At 57.0% G+C, this 21760-nt stretch overlaps 1 protein-coding gene across 11 annotated transcripts in view; it reads left to right on the forward strand.

The window, feature by feature from the left end:
* The window catches only part of MYO18A (myosin XVIIIA), a 93604-nt gene that overhangs the window by 48727 nt on the left and 23117 nt on the right, over positions 1–21760 (forward strand). For all 11 annotated transcript variants that reach the window (XM_073235085.1, XM_073235083.1, XM_037008386.2 and 8 more), the window contains 20 exons: positions 996–1083; positions 1286–1392; positions 1505–1681; positions 2029–2242; positions 2501–2643; positions 3260–3360; positions 4186–4249; positions 4467–4611; positions 6751–6927; positions 7132–7222; positions 7456–7648; positions 8484–8570; positions 10550–10691; positions 10844–11003; positions 11771–11957; positions 12285–12528; positions 14880–14989; positions 17740–17805; positions 20695–20823; positions 21541–21684. In XM_073235085.1, coding sequence (XP_073091186.1) covers positions 996–1083; positions 1286–1392; positions 1505–1681; positions 2029–2242; positions 2501–2643; positions 3260–3360; positions 4186–4249; positions 4467–4611; positions 6751–6927; positions 7132–7222; positions 7456–7648; positions 8484–8570; positions 10550–10691; positions 10844–11003; positions 11771–11957; positions 12285–12528; positions 14880–14989; positions 17740–17805; positions 20695–20823; positions 21541–21684 — 2769 coding nt within the window. The remainder of the gene's footprint in view (positions 1–995; positions 1084–1285; positions 1393–1504; positions 1682–2028; positions 2243–2500; positions 2644–3259; positions 3361–4185; positions 4250–4466; positions 4612–6750; positions 6928–7131; positions 7223–7455; positions 7649–8483; positions 8571–10549; positions 10692–10843; positions 11004–11770; positions 11958–12284; positions 12529–14879; positions 14990–17739; positions 17806–20694; positions 20824–21540; positions 21685–21760) is intronic.

Here is a 21760-nt window from a genome sequence, read left to right on the forward strand (position 1 = left end):
GCTCCAAGAAATGGACAAAGAAAATACTTACTAAAATGTTTTTATCCTTTCTAATCCCTCACTTGGGGTTAGTATCAGAGTAGTCTGCACTTTAGCCTCAGGTCTCATGAGGGGGGAGATTAATTGTACCTCCCAGCTGGGGACCCTCGGACAGTGGGGGCTGGGGGCAGGCTAGCCTGAGGGCTGCGCCAGGCACAGAGGTGGCCATCCCCCGACCAGGGGCCCCTGGATGACCCTCCTGCCCTTTGGCCTACACACAACATAAGGAGCCTGATGGGCCATGGGAGCGGGGCCCCTCTCCTGTTTGCCCTGCTCCCCAGGGCACCATTTCTGCCCAGCTCGTCTCTTTAAGGGGGTGCCAGGTTTGGCAGTTCCATACCCTGACATTGCCTGCAAATGCTTCTTTCTGATGATTGGTGACTACCTGGGACCTCCGGGAGAGCATCCTCTGGAGGGGAAGGCAGGGCCGAGCCTAGGACTCAGGACCCACTTGTCATTTTGTACTACAAAGTCCTCGGAGACACTTCTGTCCTTAGGTCTTGAGGAGATGCCCTTTCCCAGCTTGGTGAAGGAGGACCTATCAGTTGGATGAAGGGAGAAGCTGGGCATGCAGGTGGCCCAGGGTGAGAGGTGTGCGATCAGAATCCTGATCGTACAGGGTCACAGGGAGGTGGGGAAGAGGGCAGCTAAGGCAGAGCCTGGTGGTTTGCTCTCCTGGCATTGTTGTGTACTGGGCACACATTACCAGTGCCCCTGTCTTCCAGACCCTCAAGGTGAGTGTGCCTCTTAGCTCTGTGCCCTGGTCCTCAGGACTGCCACTACCTCCTGGCTTCCCCACCTTTTTTGATGTCCCTGGTTCTACATCTGCCACCCAGCTGTCCCCCTTGCCCAATGACTCGTCTGGAAGCCCCTCCCCTCACATGACCCTCTCTCCCACTGTCCTTGTCTCTGTGTTCCAGAACAGGGTCTGACTATTCTTGCTCTCCCTCTGATAGGTGAAGACCGAGGAGCAGATTGCCGCTGAGGAGGCCTGGTATGAGACAGAGAAGGTGTGGCTGGTCCATAAGGATGGCTTCTCACTGGGTGCGTCTGGGGAGGCCCAGCGTGCAGATGGCTGGGCCTCTCGGATTTCGGGTCTGGGTGTACCTCCTGGTCTGGCTGAGGGCTGGGTGATAAGCCAGGAGAAGCTGGTGATACAGTGGGGAGGAGGCAGGACCACAAAGAGCCCAAAGAGGGTGGCAAAGGCTTCCCAGGCCCGTCTGACTCTCTTTCCCCTGCTCTGCAGGCACTCAGCTCAAATCTGAGGAACTTAGCTTGCCTGAGGGGAAGGTGCGCGTGAAACTAGACCATGATGGAACCATCCTGGACGTGGATGAGGATGACGTGGAGAAGGTTGGCAGGAGGCTCGTGGAGGGCAGGGACCAGGGGCAGGCAGGCAGGCCCCTCCGCAGCAGGGCCAGCAGGTGCTACCTCTTCAGTGCCCTCCTGCCTGTCCTTTCCCCAGGCCAACGCTCCCTCCTGTGACCGTCTGGAAGATCTGGCCTCGCTGGTGTATCTCAATGAGTCCAGCGTCCTGCACACACTACGCCAGCGCTCTGGCACCAGCCTGCTGCACACATATGCTGGCCCCAGCCTGCTGGTCCTCAGCCCCCGTGGGACCCCTGCCGTGTACTCCGAGAAGGTGCGGTGCCCCAGGCTGCCAGGCTGCCTCACAGACCCACGCGCGACCTCCCACCTTTCTGGCTTCGCCCCTTCCCCTCCGCATCCCCCTGGGCTCCTGTCCACTCTCACAGCTGACCTGGGGAAGGAGTCATCTCAAGGAGTGGGGACAGAAGCCCTCCACCTAACCGCTAGTGGAGGCCAGGACTTGGCTAGTATCTGCATTTCCTTATGTGACCGTAGCGTCAGAATCCCTCAGCTCCCCTGGAGTGAAAGGCCCAGGAAGGAAGATGTGGCCCTTGTGGGTGAGGGTGTCTGAGTGGGACCAGCTAAGCACCTCCGCTTCCCTCTGACCCTCTCCTGCCCAAGGTGATGCACATGTTCAAGGGCTGTCGGCGGGAAGACATGGCACCCCACATCTATGCCGTAGCCCAGGCCGCGTACCGGGCGATGCTGATGAGCCGTCAGGACCAGTCCATCATCCTCCTGGGCAGCAGTGGCAGTGGCAAAAGCACAAGCTGCCAGCACCTGGTGCAGTACTTGGCCACCATCGCAGGCAGCAGTGGGAACAAGGTCTTTTCTGGTGAGGCCGGGGGAACTGGGCTGGGGAGAACCTCTTGGGATGGAGGCCCCTCCTAGGTGCCAGCCTTTTTCTCCCTGCCCTCCCCTTTGCCCTCAACTGCCGTCTGTCCTCAGGCAGTTCTGGTCTAAGTAACTCCAAGCCTTCGTGTGCTAGGAGAACAGGCATGGGCTGGCCTCTCATGCCTGGGCCTCTGGAGCCCATGACTGGGGGTGAGCTGTCCCTGGCTTTCCTGATGGCCCCTGGGCCTGTCGTCTGCAGTGGAGAAGTGGCAGGCTCTGTATACCCTCCTGGAAGCCTTTGGGAACAGCCCCACCATCATGAATGGCAATGCCACCCGCTTCTCCCAGATCCTCTCCCTGGACTTTGACCAAGCTGGCCAGGTGGCCTCAGCCTCCATTCAGGTAAGGGGACACTCAGGGTAGTCAGAGGTTGGCCATCTGATTTCATGCCCCAGAAGTCAGGCTCTCTCCGGTGTCTGTTTTTTCTGGGATCCCGCCCCCTCAACATGGACCCTGGCCCCAGGAGGGCTGGCCTGCTCTGCCCTGAGCCTTCACCATCCTGCCCTTCATGCCTCCTGCTTTCTCACCTCCTGGTTCAGCTCCCCCCACCCACTGGGGCTGGCCACACTGTACTGCTGGGGACCCTAGCCCTGTGCTCAGGGGCTTCTCTTGGCTGATTTCACCCTGGGAGGGTGGCTTGTCAGTAAAGTAAGGCCCAGCTGAGGCTGCTTCCCTTCCATGCTAAATGAAGTCCCTCACCATAAAGTGTCCAGCTCTGCAAGAAGGCTGTGCCGGGGAGCTGGGCATGGCACCAGGGCCCCTCTACAAGCTGGGCCTGTCTTCCTCAGCTGGCTCTGGTTTCTGCCTTGGGTTTGGCCCTGATGTGATCTGGCCTCTGGCTGAGCACCTTGAGAATAAGATGCAGCCGCTTGTTCCCCTGGGCTCGGTTCTTTCTGGTGCGGGGTGGGAAAAGCTTGACTGGCCTGCTGTTGCCCATGCCCTCCATGCTGTGCCACAGACGATGCTGCTGGAGAAGCTACGCGTGGCTCGACGCCCAGCCAATGAAGCCACATTCAATGTCTTCTACTACCTGCTGGCCTGTGGGGATGGCTCCCTCAGGTGAGATGGGCCCGAGAGAACCAGGAGGGGGCTCTGGACTCCGGCCCCATCGATGGCTCCTAGACCTGGCCAGTCGATTGCATCCCATAATGTTTTTTTATTGTGTACTTTCTGCATGGTAGGCTCAGAGCCGGGCCCTGGGGATGAGGAGCTGAATGAGCCATATCCTGGCCCGGGTGCAGGGACCTGGTGATTTGCGAGGGGCACCATTGGCCCTTCAGTGTTCAGGCCTAGCTGGGAGCTAGGATCTCTGCTACCCACAAAGCCAGGTCTGGAGAGGAAGGTACACTGAGATGCAGGTGGTCAGGGACCTGCCCGCCATCACATAGCTGACATGGGGCTGGGCTGGCGTGTGACCACACTGGGACCAAAAGTGTAAGCTTTTTTCGGCTTCCTCCAAGCTGGCCCTTCTGACACCATGTTGGCTCCTCTGCCAGGCTCTTCCCTGTAGACCTTCAGACATGCTGTCTTTGTTCATTGGAAAAAGGTTGAATGACAAAGCTAAGCAGTCGGCCCCAGGGCTTCACCCTCCTTTCTCCACCCGTAAGGAGGGCATGTCTCTGTCTGGTGGACTTGCCCTTCAGGCAGGTTCCCTGCTCCCCTCAGCGGTCTGGCTGGACACCCACCAGGGTATCTCTGGTGACCTGTCCTAGGGAGGCTGGTGCTCTGACCGATGTCCAGGCCAATTAGGAGAGGCAGCAGCAGCTGGCCTGATGGACAGACAGAACTAGGAGTCTGGAAGCTGAGTCTGTCCGTTTGCATCCTGGTAGGGAGATGTTGGCCTGGGGGCCATGCACTGTGCTGACACTTCATTTGTATCCCTAGGACAGAGCTCCACTTGAACCACCTGCCTGAGAACAGTGCATTTGGGATTGTGCCACTGGCCAAGGTGAGGAGCTTGGAGGGACTCGGTTGGCAGCCCTCGGCCCCGGGGGTAGGAGAAGCTTTGAATGTCCTGGAAGGCCCCATGGGAATGCAGGAGCCCAACTCTAGCAGGGCAGCTCTGCCCTAGCCTCACACTCCCTGAGGGCCCAGCAGCCCTGGGGTATGCCAGGAAGGGCAGCCCCTCTGAGATCTGGAGCCGGTATGCCCATCTGTCCTTGCAGCTTGAGGAGAAGCAGAAGGCGGCTCAGCAGTTCAGTAAGCTACAGACAGCCATGAAGGTGCTGGGCATCTCCCCCGATGAACAGAAAGCCTGCTGGCTCATCCTGGCCTCCATCTACCACCTGGGGGCTGCCGGTGCCACTAAAGGTAACCTGCAGGGGTCCCAACAGCCTGGCTTGTTGGAGCGGGGGTTCCTGCCACTCCCAGCTCATCCTCGCCCAGCACAGTCTCATCTGTTAGCACACCCCTCTTTTGCTTGTGCCTGAGCAGACCTCAAACATCTGAATAGCATCTGTGCCAATGATGGCCTGAGGCCTAGGCTTAGATGGCAGTGAGCAGGGGCACTCTGAGGAGCTCAGGGCTCAGGGCTTTGGGGGCTGTGGGGAAGAGAAGGGCCCTAACTCAGGGGGGTTCCCTGGAATAACTCTTCTTCTTGTTCCCTTTCTGACAGAGGCCCCTGAGAAGCCAACGGGTAACTGCCCTTGGCCGCTCACTGGGGTGTAGGGCCACCTTGCCGCGTCTTGGGGCTTGCCCCGGGCTCTCTCTAGGGGCTGGGCTTGTTCTGCCAAAATGGAGGGGACTGGCCTGGGAGAAGCCCCAGTACTGAGGGGAGAGAGGGCACCTGCTGGCTATGGGGCTATTCGGAGTCCCAGGAATAGCTGCTTCTACCTGTTTTGTATCCAGATCCTGGAACGTCTCAGGATGCCCTCCAGGGGGCCTTAGGTGGGGTAGGGTGGGCTCACTTCCTGGTGCTTCCCGAGGCCAGTTTTCCTGGAGTGTCTTCTCTCTCCACTGGTTTGGGAGTAGGTGTCCCTCCCTCTTGCATGTGGAGGCCACTGGGGGGCAGCAGGCACCGTGGTAACGAATGGGCTGCAACTTCAGCACTTGAGCTTGGGAGCTTGTGAATGGCTAGAGCTGGTCTGCCTTCCTCTGAGATTCCACTGATGCGCGGGCACTCCGAGCCCCTCTTCACCCCTTTCTCCTCCAGATTAGGGAAAGGGATGCTGCCTCTGCATAGCACCTCGGGCTTTGGCTTCATCTTTCTCTGGAATGAGAAGGGCCACAGGCTGCTCAGCCGGAGAAAGCACTGGGGGGTGGGTGGGGGGTGGAGGAGGGAACAGACGTCTAGGAGTCAGGCCCCTGATGATCCCCACAGTGGTGATCCTGCCAGAGAAGAAGCAGGTCCTGACTTAAAGAAATTTTCTGCAGACGTGTAAGCGTGCAGGCAGGTGGGTGTGGGGCCGTGTCTTGAGGTTCTTTCACTCTGAGGAGGTGACAAGCCCAGGTTTCCTATGACCCTACTCAGCACTGAGTGCAGACAGAGGCTCTGGGCGTGTCGGCTCATAGGCCTTGTTGAGTGCGGCCTGTTGCCTCCTCAGGGCTTCCAGTATTTCCAGAGTGTGTGTGTGCCTGTGCGTGCATCGGTGTGTGTCTGTGTCTGTGTGGCAGAATGTCTTTGTAGGTCTCCCTGTGCGATTATATCCATAAACATACTCCTTTGAGGTTGTGAGTGGGTGTGCATGTATGTGTTTGTGTTTCTGCATCTGAATGTGGTTGCGTCCTCTCGTCTGCTCATCCACACAAACCCCCGCCCCCCATGGCCCCTTCCCCATGGCAGGCTCACTGATGACTGTTTGCTAACATGCTGTTTTTCTTTGCATGCTGCATGCTGGTCCTTTGCCTTACAGAAGCTGCGGAAGGTAAAACCTCATTTCTTGTTAGATTTCCCTAATTGCCGTGATTAGACACTTGTTGGCTGAGCGCATGTCTACGTTGGCTGTTCCCTTACTCCTGCAGCTTTCTCGCCTCCCCCACTGTTGGACCATGGGTGTTTGTTTGAGGTCTCCCTGGCCGATATGTGGGAATGAGGTGAAGGGTCCTGATGCATCCACAGAAGGGAGCTAGAACTGTCTCACGATATGGCCCCCATGGGCACAGGTGTTCTTTGTGCTTATAATAGGTAGGCAGCTCATCCTCTGCCTTTCCCCAAGTCAGCACCCCTGGAGTCAAGCCCTCTAAAGGGATGTTCGCCGTGACTGGGTGTCCACTTGTGGCAGCAGTGTGGAGTTACCTCCTCTTTCAGGACCTGCTCATTCTCTCCACTCCCAAGAAACCCAGGAAGCGCTGACAGCGGCTGGCTATCCCTGCTTTGCCTGAAGCCCTTCTGGTGTCATCAGGGCTGGTTTTTTTCTCCAGAAGATGCCCATTCCCCAGGCCGTGGCTGTGGGACTCAGAGGGCCTAAGGAGGAAGACCCAAGGTGCCAGATGCTTTTTTCTGCCTCCTAGCTGGGCGCAAGCAGTTTGCCCGCCATGAGTGGGCCCAGAAGGCCGCATACCTGTTGGGCTGCAGCCTGGAGGAACTCTCCTCAGCCATCTTCAAGCACCAGCACAAGGGTGGCACCCTGCAACGCTCTACCTCCTTCCGCCAGGGCCCCGACGAAAGCAGCCTGGGAGATGGCACAGGTTCCCTGAGCCCCTTGGCTGGGGGGTGTTATTAGGAGGCCTTACCCGGGGCTCGCTGCCATCTCTGGAGTGGGGAGAGGGGAGACTGCTGGGGTGAATGGTGCTTCCATCAGGGGAGAGGCTGAACCCCAGGGCTCCATGCTGGCTTGGGCCTGCATAGGGAGGGATTCCCAGGGAACAGGGGCTAATCTACTTGCCCCTCAGGACCCAAGCTGAGTGCGCTGGAGTGCTTAGAGGGCATGGCATCTGGCCTCTACAGTGAGCTCTTCACCCTTCTCGTCTCTCTGGTGAACAGGTGAGCGCCAGGCAGGGCCCAGGAGCTCTCGGTCTTCCTGGAGTTGGTGCCTCTGCGCCAGTGTGATTGCTGAGGTAGAGCCGTCCGCTGCCAGCAGAGGGCACAGGGGAGCCCATCCTCACCGGCGTCCTGGGCCCCTGGGCAGGGACGGGGCTGCCTGGACAGCAGAGCAGACCAGAGGGCCTGTCTAGTGTGCCGCCTGGCTGGCTCTGACCCAGGCTCTCCCCATGAAGGGCGCTCAAGTCCAGCCAGCACTCGCTGTGTTCTATGATGATCGTGGACACGCCAGGCTTCCAGAACCCAGAGCAGGGTGGGTCGGCCCGCGGGGCCTCCTTTGAGGAGCTGTGCCACAACTACGCCCAGGACCGCCTGCAGAGGCTCTTCCACGAGCACACGTTTGTGCAAGAGTTGGAAAGATACAAGGAGGTAGCCCCTGACCTTGCCTCTGCCTGCCACCCCTCACCCTCAGCCTTGCCCTCTGGCCTTGGCACCTCAGGGAGGGCATCTGTGGATGAGGGAGGCACCACCTTCCTGCTCGCAGCTCCTTCCCAGCTTCTACTCTCCTGTCACTTGGGTCCCCCTGTGCCCTCTGGGAGAGGAGTTTTCCTGTCCCAGGCCACATTCTTACTTGCCGAGAGTTTGCTCTCCAGGAAGCTGAAGACGCATGTAGGGTCCCTGGGAGGTCTTCCATGTTCAAGGCACCCCCCAAGCCCTGGAATGGCCACTGTGCAGTTCCACCTCCCTGCGTGTTGGGCCCGGCCTGCCCTCCCTGTCTCCCCATCTCCTGATGTATTAAGATGGTGATGATTATTCAGAACCCATCCTTAAAAGGGTGTCCCATTTGGGACCAGATCGGGGAACCCTACCTCATGTGGAGGTGAGCTGAAAGAACTGGGAGGATATTCATCTTGGATGAGAGAAGACAGATGAGGAACAGGGGAACTGTCTTCAAGCATTTCAAGGATGATTGTGTGAATTTGAAAGTAGGCTTACTCTGCGTGGCCTGATCAACTGATTGGAATAAAAGGAATCTGTGGATTTAGCTCAGTATAAAAGGAGGCTGGGAGGACTTCGGCTGTCCAAAGACATGCAATGTGGTGCCTTGGGAGGTGGTGAGCATTTGTCAGTCAGGCTGCTTGGGGGGCGAGCCGCTGGGATGGGAGGTCAGCCTTGTTGACCCCAGTGTCCCCCTCCTGGCCTACATGTAGGGCTGTGCCCCCACATGGTCCTGTGCTCACACCCTCTCTACATTCCTTCCTAGGAGAACATTGAGCTGGTGTTTGATGACTTGGAGCCGGCCGTGGATGATTCTGTGACCGCAGTGGACCAAGCCTCCCATCAGTCCCTGGTAGGAACTGCAGCGAGGCCCTGGACTGGCCTTTTCTCCCCTGGCCCATTCCTCTCCCTGGGCAGAGCCCTCCCTGTGGAAGCTGCTCCCAGTGGTGACACTGAAGGCTGGGGGGCATCCAGCAGTCAGGCCCAGATACCAAGCACTTTAGAGCTATGGGCCCTGCCCTTCAGCTGGTCTGGCCAGGAAGCTGGCACTTTCTTCTGCCCCGGGGCAGTGGACCCCCAAGCCCCAGTGTCTGAGCCAGGGGGGAATGTGCTCTTCCTCTCTTACCAGTAGAGGCATGGGCCCTGTCCTGTACTGGCTGAACCTCTAGTGTATCTGCCAGGACCCTCGTGTTTCCTCCTAAGAGGTGAGGGCCTGACTGGACCCAGATGATACTGTCATTCCCTCCCATTGCCCCCAAGAAAAGGACCCAGTGAGGCCTAGCCGAGAGCTGCAAGCAGGCAGCATGCCACCCAAGCTAGGCAGCAGCGCCCTGCTGTGAAACACCCACCCAGGGGCTGTGTGGATGTGAACCCTTAACCCCTGGGGGCTCGTTTTGTCACCCTTTGGGCTAGTGTCTTGGGCACGTTGCTGCCTAGGGAACCGACCGGTCTGATGAGCACTCGGCATTTGGTGATTATCTTCAGTTAGGGGTGTTACATAAAGTGCTTCATTGGAAAACAGCCCTCTTTGCTAGGCTGCTCATCTCTCTCTGCTCTGGGTCCTGCCTCCCTCTCCCTTTGCCTTGCGGGAATGCCCTGCTGGGCCAGCAAGGGGATGGGGCCCCAGGGAGAGGGAGTGTCCCCTGGGACAAATGCCTAAAGTGCCAAGGTCCACGTCTCCCCAGGAAAGCTAGCTTCTCTTTTTCTGACACCGGGGCTCCTGTCGTGGCCTCCCTCGAGAGTCTTTGCCATGCCCAGGAGGTACAGGGAGGTCAGGCCACCTGGTTGAGGAGCAGCAGCGAGGCAGACAATGTGTTTGGATGGAACTTAGCCATCATACCCCTTCTCTGCTGGACCCTTGGTCGCCCATCAATCCCTGGCCACATTCCGCTCCTTCCTGACTCCACACTGACTCCCTTAGACAGCTGTGAGGAAGAGATGCAGGTAGCTAGGGTCAAAGAGAGGGAAAATGGCACTTCTCTTATTTCTCTTGACCTCCAGCCCCTAAAGGCCAGCCCAGAATAGAGTGTGGAGAGGTTCAGTCCTTCTTGCCTAAGGAAGACTTGGGAATCTTCAGACCTGAGGTGCCCACAGGCCTAGTTTCTTCAGCCTGCATGGGGTCATAGAAACCAGAATCCAGTATTTCCACCTTCTCTTGGAAGCCTGGAGCATTTATTGACACTAGACCGATGTTCTGCAGCTGAGTGGTTATTGTTCCCTTTAGATGGGGACGCCTGCTCTCTAGTCGCCCCTGCTCTGCCTGTTTGGGCTGTCACATCCACTCAGTCACCTGTCTTATGCTTTTGGCACTTGAGTTTACAGCCCTGCAGTGTTCCACCAGCAATGCCCTGAGCCCTGTCTGCGTTCTCCCCTCTCAGGGGGACCAGGGTTAATCTCACAGCTGTCACTTATTGAGAGCTTCCTTGCATTATGCTCGCCCACAGACTTTTCTCTCATTTAACCCTCCTGAGAGGTGATGCCCAGGGAATGAGGGCAATGTGGGGTTCCCCCAAGCCTCTTGTGACCTCTGAGAGGAAGAGGATGGAGGAATCTCCAAAGCTGGCTTGGGTTAATAAGCCTTCAGTCTTTGGTGACTGGACATGAGTCCTAGGAATCAGATTCTGCTGTGGGCTCCTCTCTCTCATCTCTTTCTGGCCCCCTCTTTCTCTTTATTTGTTGCCTACCTCCTCCACAAGGTGTCAGCAGTAAGCAGCAGGCGCTGGCATGCAGGAGTCTGTGTGTAACATGTTTATAGTGTGTGGTTGAGGCCAAGGGCCGGCTCCCTTCCCACAGCTCCATGCAACACAGTGGGGTTTGTCTGCTTCTCCATAGGTCCGCTCGCTGGCCCGCACGGACGAGGCAAGGGGTCTGCTGTGGCTGTTGGAAGAGGAGGCGCTGGTGCCAGGGGCCACGGAGGATGCCATCGTGGAGCGCCTTTTCTCCTACTATGGCCCCCAGGAAGGTGACAAAAAAAGTAGGTGGCACCCCAGGAGGGCAGCTCCTCTGCTTCCTTTCCAGAGGACCCACCTATATGGTCCAAGTGGCACTGCCTGGGCTTGCTTACTGAGGCCCCTGGCTTCCTTGGGCCTGTTCCCTGGTGATCTGAACCTTGCTTCTCCACCCCAGGCCAAAGCCCCCTCCTGCACAGCAGCAAACCCCACCATTTCCTCCTGGGCCACAGCCATGGCACCAACTGGGTAGAGTACAGTGTGGCTGGCTGGCTGAGCTACACCAAGCAGAACCCCGCCACCCAGAATGCCCCGCGGCTCCTGCAGGACTCCCAGAAGTAAGAGCAGCACTTTCTCTGCCTGTGTCTTGTCCCCAGGGCTGTTTTGGGCTCCCTGGTCTCTGAGGCCTCCTCACCAGTAGGCAGGCACCATTCCTGAAAGGCAGCAGCCAAGGCCAGGTGGCCTTGAGGGCACGAGGGTGGTCTCCTGGAGTAGAGGTGAGAGAGACGTGATGGGAGGGACCAATAGTCTTAAATTTGAAGACCACCCCCACATTCTTCACAGAAGGAGGAGCAGCCTTAGAAAACCCTCCATCATATCCCTGCCATCCATTCATTTAGTCAGTAGGTGATCACCAGCCACCTACTTGGTGACAGAGCCTCTTCCAGGGACGTGGCAGGTAGCAGTGAATAAAACAAAAATCTGGGCCTAGGTAGAATTTATATTCTAAGGTGGGGGAGACAGAGAATGACCAGTAAATTTAATAAGTAGATTATATAGTATGTTAGAACCTGCTGAGCCCTAACCTCTCCTGCCACATTGGAAACCCCTTCCCCACCCTGGCCCTCCCTGGTAGTGGAACAGAAATGATGGCCCCGCTCTGTCCAATCCCCACCGACCTACCCCCCAAAGGCTTCCACCCACCCTGGTTTTCTCTTTCAACTGTTTGAAGATTTCTCTGCCATTTCTTTGTGTGGGACAGACAGCCTCAGCCCAGATAATCCAGGCCTGTGACCAGAGTGGTATCCTAACAGCTAAAAGGAACGGCCTCCACTGCTCCATGAATGTGAATTCTTTTCCTCCTTTGCCTTCCTGCCTCTGGCAGAAAAATCATCAGCAACCTGTTCCTGGGCCGGGCGGGCAGCGCCACAGTGCTGTCAGGCTCCATTGCAGGCCTGGAGGGTGGGTCCCAGCTGGCACTGCGCCGGGCCACCAGCGTGCGGAAGACCTTCACCACGGGCATGGCAGCCGTCAAGAAGAAGTCACTGTGCATCCAGATTAAGCTACAGGTGGTGAGTGTGCCAGCCCAGGCCCTGGGGCCCTTCCTTGCCCCTGGCAGGTAGTGCCCTGTGCATCCTGGGCACACTCGGGTCACCTGGTGCCCACTCAGCATCCCACCTGACTTGGTTGCTCCTGGTGGGGTCCTCTTTGCTGCTGTCTGAGTGGCCATTCAGGCCTGGTGAGGGCAGGGTTGTCCAGGCTTATCATGTCCTGGCAGTGGTGGGACACCTGCCATCCTGTGAGGAGTGGATATGGATAAGCTGGCACAGGTCCCTGCTCTCCTGCGCACAGGCTGGGCCATCAGAATCCACTGAGGGCTGTCCCTTCCCCTTTGGCAGGATGCTCTCATTGACACCATCAAGAAGTCAAAACTGCATTTCGTGCACTGCTTCCTGCCTGTGGCGGAGGGTTGGGCTGGGGAGCCCCGTTCTGCCTCCTCCCGCCGAGTCAGCAGCAGCAGCGAGCTGGACCTGCCTTCGGGAGACCACTGCGAGGCTGGGCTCCTGCGGCTCGATGTGCCTCTGCTCCGTGCCCAGCTCCGTGGCTCCCGCCTGCTTGATGCCATGCGCATGTACCGCCAAGGTAGGGCCTCCTTCCCTCTCAACTCCTGCTTCTCTTTTCTGGAGCAGCCTCTGCCCCTCTCTCCTCCCAGTGGGACCCATGGGGCTAGAGGGGTGCTGTTCGCTTCCCGGGACTAGCCCCAGATCTGTTTTCTGCTCTGTGGGGTCACTCATCTCATCCTCCAACCGAGTCTGGCCCTTTCTCCTTTTCTTTCCACCCTGTCAGCTCCCCTCTTCTTCTTCTCCCTTCCCCACTCCAGTCCTCTTTGTCCCCTCCCCTCCCTGCCCCACATGCCCTGTCCCCCTCCCCTGGTTTGGATGGGTCAGCCCTGCTCACAGCAGCAGACCCGTGCCCGCACAGAGCCATCTGCACAGGGGCAGCACCTACCTGCAAGAGCAGGCAGGTGGCTAGACCAGCCCTGAAATGAGAAATGAGGTACTCCAAATTCCCAAGAAAAGTCAGACAGACCCCTTTTACAGACCTATATGGAGGAGGGGACAGAAAGGGTGATGGTAATAGTACTAAAGGTCCTTAGAGCCTATCAGGCACTTTTCTAAACTTGTCACACACATTAACGCATTTAATCCCGATGATAACCTCATGAGATGTAGGTACTAGTATTGTCTGCAGATGAGGAGAGTGAGGCTACAGAGAGAGTGAGTAGCTTGCCCAAGGTCATACAGCTCTTTAGCAGAGCAGGATTTGACCCAAATATGGCAGCTTCCAAGTTCATGCCCCTGGAGTAGGGCTTTGTTTGCCTGAGAAGTTATGAATTGGTTTCTGCTCTTTTTCCCTTAGCTAGAAGAGTATGCAGGGTCCCACCCACCCACAGCCAGGTCCCCTTAAGCATCCCCTTGGCCACTGTCATTTTTCCTTAGCAGCCAAAGCCAGGAAAGGGCTCCCTGCCCTGCTCTAAATAAATCATTGATCTGTCCCCATGTCTTGATATGGAGTTGGTGTTTATTATTTCAAAACCAGATTGTTACCGCTCTGAACCAAAATCAATGTGCTTTACTCAAACAAGCAGATCAATGAGGCCAGCAGCAGGTCCCTCTCCCCTCACCCAGCCCCCAGCCAGCATCGATAGCACTGATGATTAATTAAGATGCCAGGCGTCCGGACCTGCTATCCTGGCCCATCAATTTAATTGCAATTCAGATACAATCAATAGCTCACTTTGTCTTGGCCCCACAGCGGCCCCCGCCTCCTGTTTCAATTATCGGGCACATGCATCAGCCTCCTCTCCCAGCTGGAGGATTTCCCAGAGCTGGCTGGGCCAGTATAGGGGAGCAAGCCCCCAGCTGGCTGTCAGGAGCTGCTCTGCAGTCCACTTCTGCCTCCAGCTGCAGCCTTTGTGACCTTGAGCAAGCCAGTCGCTCCACCTCTCAAGCCTCAGTTTCCACATCCAGAAGATGAGTTGTATCTGGTCTAAGACCCCCTGTCAGTTATAAATTCTGTGATTCTGTAGGAGTGGGTCTCTTGCTCCTGTAAGGCAGGCTGTAGTGTCCTTAGCTCACTCGGGGTAACCTTCCACTGGTGACCGTCCTGACCTCGCCTTTGCCCTGGCCTCACGCCCAGACAGTCGGGGTCTCTGTTAGAGGAACACACCGTAGGAAAAGAGAATTGCAAGTCTTTTTGGTCACCTGGCCTTGGGCTCAAGGTCAGGATGGGGGCAGGAAGGGAGAGCTTTCTGATACCCAGCTTCAGGGAATGAGGAAGGGAGCACCTCATTAAACACCCTCCACCTAAGCCACGCTGTGCTTTCTATTTATTTTCTCACTTAAGCCTGTGACTGCCACGCAAGAAAAGTGGTAGGTCCCCCATTTAGAGATGATGGAACCAAGGTTGAGCCAGAGGTTGAGTGACTCGTCCAAGGTCACATGATACTGAGAGCCAGGCCCAGGATTCCACCCCAAAGCCCATGATCTTTTCCTCTCAGCTACTCTCTGATGTCCATTTTTTTTTTTCCTTATTAAGTCCTCAGGACATTGTTAGATGTGGAGGCTAGAGAGCATCTTAGAGATCAGCCAGGCTTTTATCTCCACAGCATGACTTCCAGGCAGTCAGCCCTCCTGTTTGCACACCTCACAGACAAGGAACTTGGTTCCTTCTAAAAGAACCTGCTCCCTTTTTAAAGCTTGCAGCCCACTGTGGGGCAGCCCTAATTGTCCTCTCAGCCTCCTATCTCTTACCCCTTCCTCCTTTCTCCGCTCTCATTTCCTGGGCCCACCTCCACTGCAGGCTCTCCTGCCCCCTCAGTTTCTTCCCCTTCAGGTGACTCCCTATGAGCTGCCTGGACGCCAGTGGCTTTTGGGTGTGCTGGGAGCAGGTGAGGCACTGGTGGGTCTGGCTCTGGGCTGCTCTCTGTCTAGGTTACCCCGACCACATGGTATTTTCTGAGTTCCGCCGCCGCTTCGATGTCCTGGCTCCTCACTTGACCAAGAAACACGGGCGCAACTACATCGTGGTAGATGAAAGGCGGGTAGGTCTGGGCCCTAGAGCCCCATCAGACCTGCATCCCTCTGCTCAGACCCTTCTGAGCAGCTGCCCTTCCTTCCCTAGAGACAGCCTGGCTGGCCCTTGCTCAGGCTCCTGGTTTTGACGGACCAGGGCCAGGACGGGGGTGCATGGCAGCCAAGCTGTGGTGGTGGCAAAAAGGCAGCCCCAGGCATGGACTGTAGGAATTGGAGAAGAGCCACCCTCTTGGAGGCCCAAGGTTGGGGCATCTGCTCTCTGGTGTGCCAGACAATCATCCAGGAGCCTCCCAGGGAGCAGATTAGAGCTAGTGTTTTCGATGTGTCCCCTGGTAGCGCCTGTGCCCCCCGCCGTGACCTCCACATCAGGCACTAGTTCCTGCAGCAAGAAGCTGCCACAGGGTGGAGGAAGCATCTCTCCTAGGAGGAAGACTGGTATAGCAAACCTCCCGGGAGCAGGGTGAGCCGAAGGCTCCTGGGGCCCTTGTCAGCCCATGTTGGTGAATTCAGGGCTGCAGAAGAGGACATCTCCCTGCCATTCCAGGCTGTCCCCTTAACCCCCATTCCAGCCTCCCACTCACGGCTGCACCTAGCACCTTGTCATCACTGGAAACGCTCTACCTTGGGAATCTTAAATTGCAGCTCAGCCTTCTCCAACCACAGCTCCTACCTGTGCGTCTCACTCCTCTCTTCCTCTCAGGACACCTGCTCTTTGACTCCATCGAGACCTCTCATTTTCTCTTCTCTGGCCATTCCCTTCTGACTCCACTTCCTCTTCCACTCAGTCTTGACACCATGGTCCAATCCTCTGGTCACCTGGCCTTCATCGCCCTCAGCTCTCCTGAGCCTCCCATAGCACCTGCCCTGCCTATCCCCACCGTGACGGGCTGAACTTTGGGCATCTGCACCCCTCAGTCTGGGGCTCCCAAGGTCTGTGGGAGAAAATTACACAAATGCATGGACTTGAACTCCTACAGGTTCATGGTCTCCAGCCTCATCTGGGCTCTAGGAGTGGCCTGGCAAGTTTTCCACGTGCTTCATCCTTACCTGGCTCCTCTTCCACATTCCTTTCCTGCTATTCCATTCTCCATCTTTTTCCTCAAATCCTCCCCCACCTTCTAGGTCAGTTCTTGCCTCCAAGCACTAATAAAATTGAGGCTCCAGCTTCCTCCCCTGCCTTCCTCCTCTGTACACTTCTCAGGTGCCTCTTTCTTGCCAGTCCTCCCATGCAGGTGGAAGAGGTGTCCCTCCCCTCGCCCAGTCCCGTCTTCCTGAGCCTTTGAACCATTCCCTTTGGTCTCCCCAGAGACCTACTCTGTCAGTGGTAACTCTTCCCTCACCTGTTCTTCAGCATCTCCTCCCTTGGCTCTTTTCTCTCAGTGGAGAAACATTCTGCAGACATCGCTCTTGTGAAGGAGCCTCCTACCAGGCTCTTTTGAAGGAGCTTCTCCCAGGCTGGGCTACTGTCTCTCTCTCCCCTTCCCTGTGCCATAAGTATCTTCCTCCTGCCGCCCCACTCCTCCACCATTCATTCCTCCACCCACAGCAGCCCGGCGCCTGTCCCTGGGACTAGTCTTCCCATCTCCCCACACGCTCCCTGTTGCCAGAGCTAATGTGCATCTTTCTGAGCTTCTTAGCAACATGTGATTCCATTGACAACCCTGTTCTTTTTTAAAACACTTTCTGCTCAGCTTCTTTTGCTGCCACTCCTGGTTTTTCCCTTGTCCTTCTGAGATTCCCTTCCTCCACTTGCCCCTGAAGTCAACATCACTCTCTTCTTTAAGGCCCACTCCTTGGACCGGTGTGTTTTCCATCCTACAACCTCTTCCTGGGCTATTTACACCCATCGCTTCAATTATCATATGTATTGATGGCTGCCAAGTCAATACCCCCAGCCCAGGCCTCTCTCTTGAACCCCAGATGTGCATTTCTATCTAGCTGCTTTCTGGACTTCTCTACCTGTGCACCTAATAGCACCACCAGCTCAGCGTGTTCAAACCAAACCGATTGTATCTCCTCCCAAACATACTCTTTCCCTGTATCCTCTGCCTTGCAGAATGGCACTGTGACCTACTGAGTTACAGAAGTCAGAAAAACCTCAGTGTCGCCCCTGGATTCCTCCCCACAGCGACCCCTCCCCCACACCCTGCCAGGCTCTGTCTCCCCCCATCTTCCACCTCTCTTCCCTGTGGGTTAGGCTCCAGCCTTCCCTTCTGTGACATACCACACTGGCTCCCTAAGGGGGTCCTCAACCATCCTCCCACCTAGTGCCGGTGGGACCTCTGGAAAATGCAGATCTAACCCTGCCCCCCGAGAGAAGCGCCCAGGGCCTCCACGGGCCTTGGCCACCACCCAGTCTCTAGTTGCCCCCAGCTGCCACCTCCTTCATTCCAGTTCTGCTGAACTATTTGGAGTTTCTTCAGGGTGTTCTGCTTGGGCTTCCCTGCCTTTGCTCGTGCCTGTCCCTTTGCCCAGAATGCCCTTTCCCCTACTTTAGCCAATCCTTACTTGTATCTGAAGATTCAGCACAAGCCACACATCCTCCAGGAGGCCTTCCACGGTCCCCTGTCTGACTTAGATGCTTCCTCCTCTATTCACTTGTCTCCCTCCCTGGCAAGATGGCATATTCCTTTTGACTCTAACCCAGGGCACACTGGAAGCTTTAGCTGAATAAATAATGGGCAGTCTGATGGAGGACGCAGGAGGGCTGTGTGCGGATGGGGAGCCCCAGGGCTTCCTGACAGGCCTCTCTCTGCAGGCTGTGGAGGACCTGCTGGAGTTCTTGGACCTGGAGAAGAGCAGCTGCTGCATGGGCCTGAGCCAGGTGAGCTGTCCCTGCAGGAAGGCGCCCTGTGGTCGCCCTGGCCCGACGGCAGGCCCTCTGCTCCTGCTCTCCCTGCTCGCCTTGCCCCGTCTCACTTCAAGAGTCTCCTGAGAACCCTTCTGAGTCCTGCCCCCCTACCCTTCGTCCCCTCACCCCCAGCCACTCGGAGGCTGTCCCTCCTCCCAAGCCGCCTTCAGGGCTGAAGACCAGGAAGTTAGATATTCCAGCTGCAGCAAACTTGACCTTCTACCTTCTGAACAACTGGCTAGTCCAGTACCATGAACACTTCTGCAATGTCCAGAAGGAGCAGGTTGGAAGGTGGCCCTGAGTCCTGGTGTGGGGAGTGGGGAACAAGAAGGGGCAAGCTGGACAAAGCAAGAACGCAGCAGACAGAGCACCCCAGAGGGCCGGCAGGGTCCCCAAAGAGCTCTGGGCATGGCGAGGTTGTGCTTCTACAACCTGCCCTCAGGCTGGATTCCTCATGTGAATGGAACGTGATGTATAAAAGGCAGGCACACCCAGCCTGGGTGCCAGTCTGCCGCATAGTCCCACACCAGAGGCCCAGCTGATCATCCGTCCTGTGGGGCAGGGAGCCCTGCACACCCTTCCCTCTCAAGACTGGGAGGCTTGACAGGCAGCATCCACGTATGTGCTCCAAGGTCTTCGGGGGGGGAGGAAGAGCAGTTGGGAGCCACAAAGAAGGTTCTGGACCTGACATCTGTCTGCAGAAAGGGAAGGAACTCCAGGTCCCAGGGCCTTGTGGGAGCGTGAGGTGGAAGGGGATGCTTGCAGAAAAGGCTTGAGTGTTCTTGGCTGCTCTGTTCTCTCTGTTCTGGATCTCTGAGTCACATTCTTGGTTTCTGCTGCCCTTCCCCTCACCAGGAACCCCCTTCCTGTCCCCTCACCGTATCTGTGTCTCTGCTGTCCCTGGTTTTCCCTATTCCTTTTGACCCTGGCAGCCCCTGCCAGCTGCCAGCTGGGCTTCCTCCCTGGGACACCTGCAGTCAAAGGTTTCACTTCTGCCTCTCAGTCTCTCCCAGGTGGGCTCCTGCCTCTCCAGCAGGCTGAGCTGCTGCTGGCCAGCATTGGGGGTGACCCTCCCCGAGGCATGTCCTGGGCAGGAGTGGGCCATACAGGCTGGTCCTCATCCCGCTGCCATCTCGGGCCCTCTGCACATCACTGAGGCGGGTGAGCCCTAGGGCCCACTCATGCTCAGGGTGGAATTAGGGGCAGTCAGATGTTCTCTCAGGGTGGAATTAGGGGTAAAAGTCAGATGGCAGAGAAATTTCAGGGCTCTGGACTGTGGTTGACACTGGCTGGTGAGTGAGGATCCCTGTGTGTGTGTCACATTGCTTCAGAGGAGGGGGCATCTCCACATGAGCCCACAAGAACCTGGGGAGTCAAGTCCGGGGCTCGGGGGAGTCTGAGAGCCTCCTGTGTTATTTGTAAAATTTTTATGGATGGGTATGTTGGGGAAGAGATAGCCCTGAGCTTTCACCTCCTACTCAAAAGGACTCTTAACCCCACAAACGTACAGCTGTCCCAGAGAGGTTTGAGGCTCACTGCCCTAGTCTCTAGACTATTCTTTCTCTTCTCATTGTGTTTTGGGGCCATTCTCCATTGGCCCCTGACTCTGCCGTAGCCCAACAGCTGCACATGCTGATCACTAGCATATGCATCCACTCTTGGGAGACCTGGACATTCTCCACCCCCTGGTGGAATCTCAGGCTCACACTCTGTGGGAAATCAAGGTTCAGGTAAGGCCCAAGACCCACAGGAGATCCCAGGTGATCAGCCTGCACGTGGAATTTGGGGAAATGTCACAGAGGATGGAACTGCTTTTTTCCCGAGCCAGCCTTAGGGGACCAGGTCTCTGTGCAGTCGCCAGAGGCAAAGCTTTCTCAGCAGAAAGTCTAGGCCTCATTCCCACTTCTTCCCTGAAGGGAGGCCTGGGGATATGGTACCTATTGGTTCTGAGTGTTTCCTGTGGAGTTCACATCTTCTCTTTGCCCTATGAAAGGGAATTTTCTGGGCAAGGCAGAGGTGGGCATAGCCCTAGGTGTCCCTTTGCCCTCTCTACAGAGATACTAGAGTCTTTTTTTCACTTGACCATTATCCACCTTCTTCCTCTCTTAATAGGGAAATTACCCAGCCAGCTCAGGACACCAACAAGGGAGAGGAAAGGCTGGGTGTGGGGGCACTAGATGGTTCCTCTCCAGCCTGCCCTCCAGCCCCCAAACCTGTATGACAGGTCCCTTGCCTGGGCCAACCCCCACCCACCCCACTGGCTTTTTCATGAGATGAAACCTGGGTGTGTGTAGGGGGGTGGGGCACATGAAAGAAGAGACTGTCTGAAATGAAACTGAGTAGGGAGGGGGCAGAGTTGGGTCTCCCCCACTACTTCCTGGACCTTTCCCTTCTCACACACACACCCCTCCATCTGCTTCACCTGATCCCGGGCAGCCAGGTGCCAAAGGTGCTGGGCCCTGCGGTGGGCTCTGGGCACAGGGGGCGTGGACAGTGTTTTTGTCCTGGGGGAAGAAGCCACCAGAGAGGTTGGGAGGGGCATTCTCTCCCATTTGACCAGTAGCTGCCTCATTTCCTTCTTTTCCCAGATATCGCCCCTTTGGCTTTCCTCTACTTTCACCCCTCTTTGAAGTCAGATTTCCTACCTTACTCCACCCCTTCGGAAACCTCCCCGGCCCCCAGCCTGGCCCTCCCTGCTCAGCCTTCCTGCTGTGGCCTCTTCTTGCTCCTTCCCTCCTCTCTTGGATACTTGGATTTTCAGGCTTTTCCTAAGCCAAGGCCACCCTCCAGCACCTGCTGGTTTCCTCTTCTGGGCTGCCCCCAGCCCAGTCTCCAGCCTTCACCCGGCCTGCTTCCCCACAGGTGTTCTTCCGGGCAGGCACGTTGGCACGGCTGGAGGAGCAGCGGGATGAGCAAACCAGCAGGAACCTAACCCTGTTCCAGGCAGCCTGCAGGGGCTACTTGGCCCGCCAGCACTTCAAGAAGAAAAAGGTGCTGCTCCGGGGATATCCCTATCCCACTCCCCAGCCTAGACAGGCAGAGCTGAGCTCCTAGGGCGGGCTGGGGGACTCAAGGGAACATGTCGGGGCAGGAGAGGCTGGTCTGGAGGCTCTGAGTAATTGTTATCTGGGGGAGAAGATGCAGAGATCTCCCCTGGGCACCATGCCTGGGCCTGGGTAGGCAGTGGACACTCCCTGGTGCCAGCAAGAGTGCTGGTGTGCCCTGCAGAGGGACCACGTGGCCTGGTAGGGCTGGGGGACGGGGGGAAGCAGGGCCCAGGCAAAGGTGGGCTCTGGATCATAGGCTGCTCCATGAAGATTAAGGAGCTGTGTCAGCGACTCCTTTTCTTATTAGCAAGTCCATAAAACAGTGAGCACTGCCACCTCTTGTGTTTCAGCAAGATTAGGTTTTATAGCACATCTAGGCCAGGGTGCTAGAAATAATCAGGCAGCAAATAAAGCAGATGAAATTATTCCTAATGACAGTGGAGCAGTTAGTGCCCAGTGCGGTGCTCCCAGGGCCAGGCTCTCTGCCACCCACTCCCTGAGGGATGGAGGGAGGCTGAGGGCAAGGGTGGCAGAGGGAGAGTTTGACTCGGGTCTGGTGGCCGGAGGAGCAGCCCAGCCACGGTGCTGGTGGGGGTGCAGATCCCAGCTTGGCTTGGGCCTGAGAGCCCTGCTCTGTGCCCCCGACCCCGCACCCACCTAGATCCAGGACCTGGCCATTCGCTGCGTGCAGAAGAACATCAAGAAGAACAAAGGAGTGAAGGACTGGCCCTGGTGGAAGCTCTTCACCACCGTGCGACCCCTCGTCGAGGTACAGCTGTCCGAGGAGCAGATCCGGAGCAAAGACGTAAGTAATAGCCCAGGCAGGGCCAAGACACTGGGAGGGAAAGGACCGTAGTTCATCCACATGGGCAGGGGTCTTG

Source organism: Manis javanica, chromosome 4, assembly GCF_040802235.1.
Source record: "Manis javanica isolate MJ-LG chromosome 4, MJ_LKY, whole genome shotgun sequence".
Taxonomy (NCBI): Eukaryota; Metazoa; Chordata; class Mammalia; order Pholidota; family Manidae; genus Manis; species Manis javanica.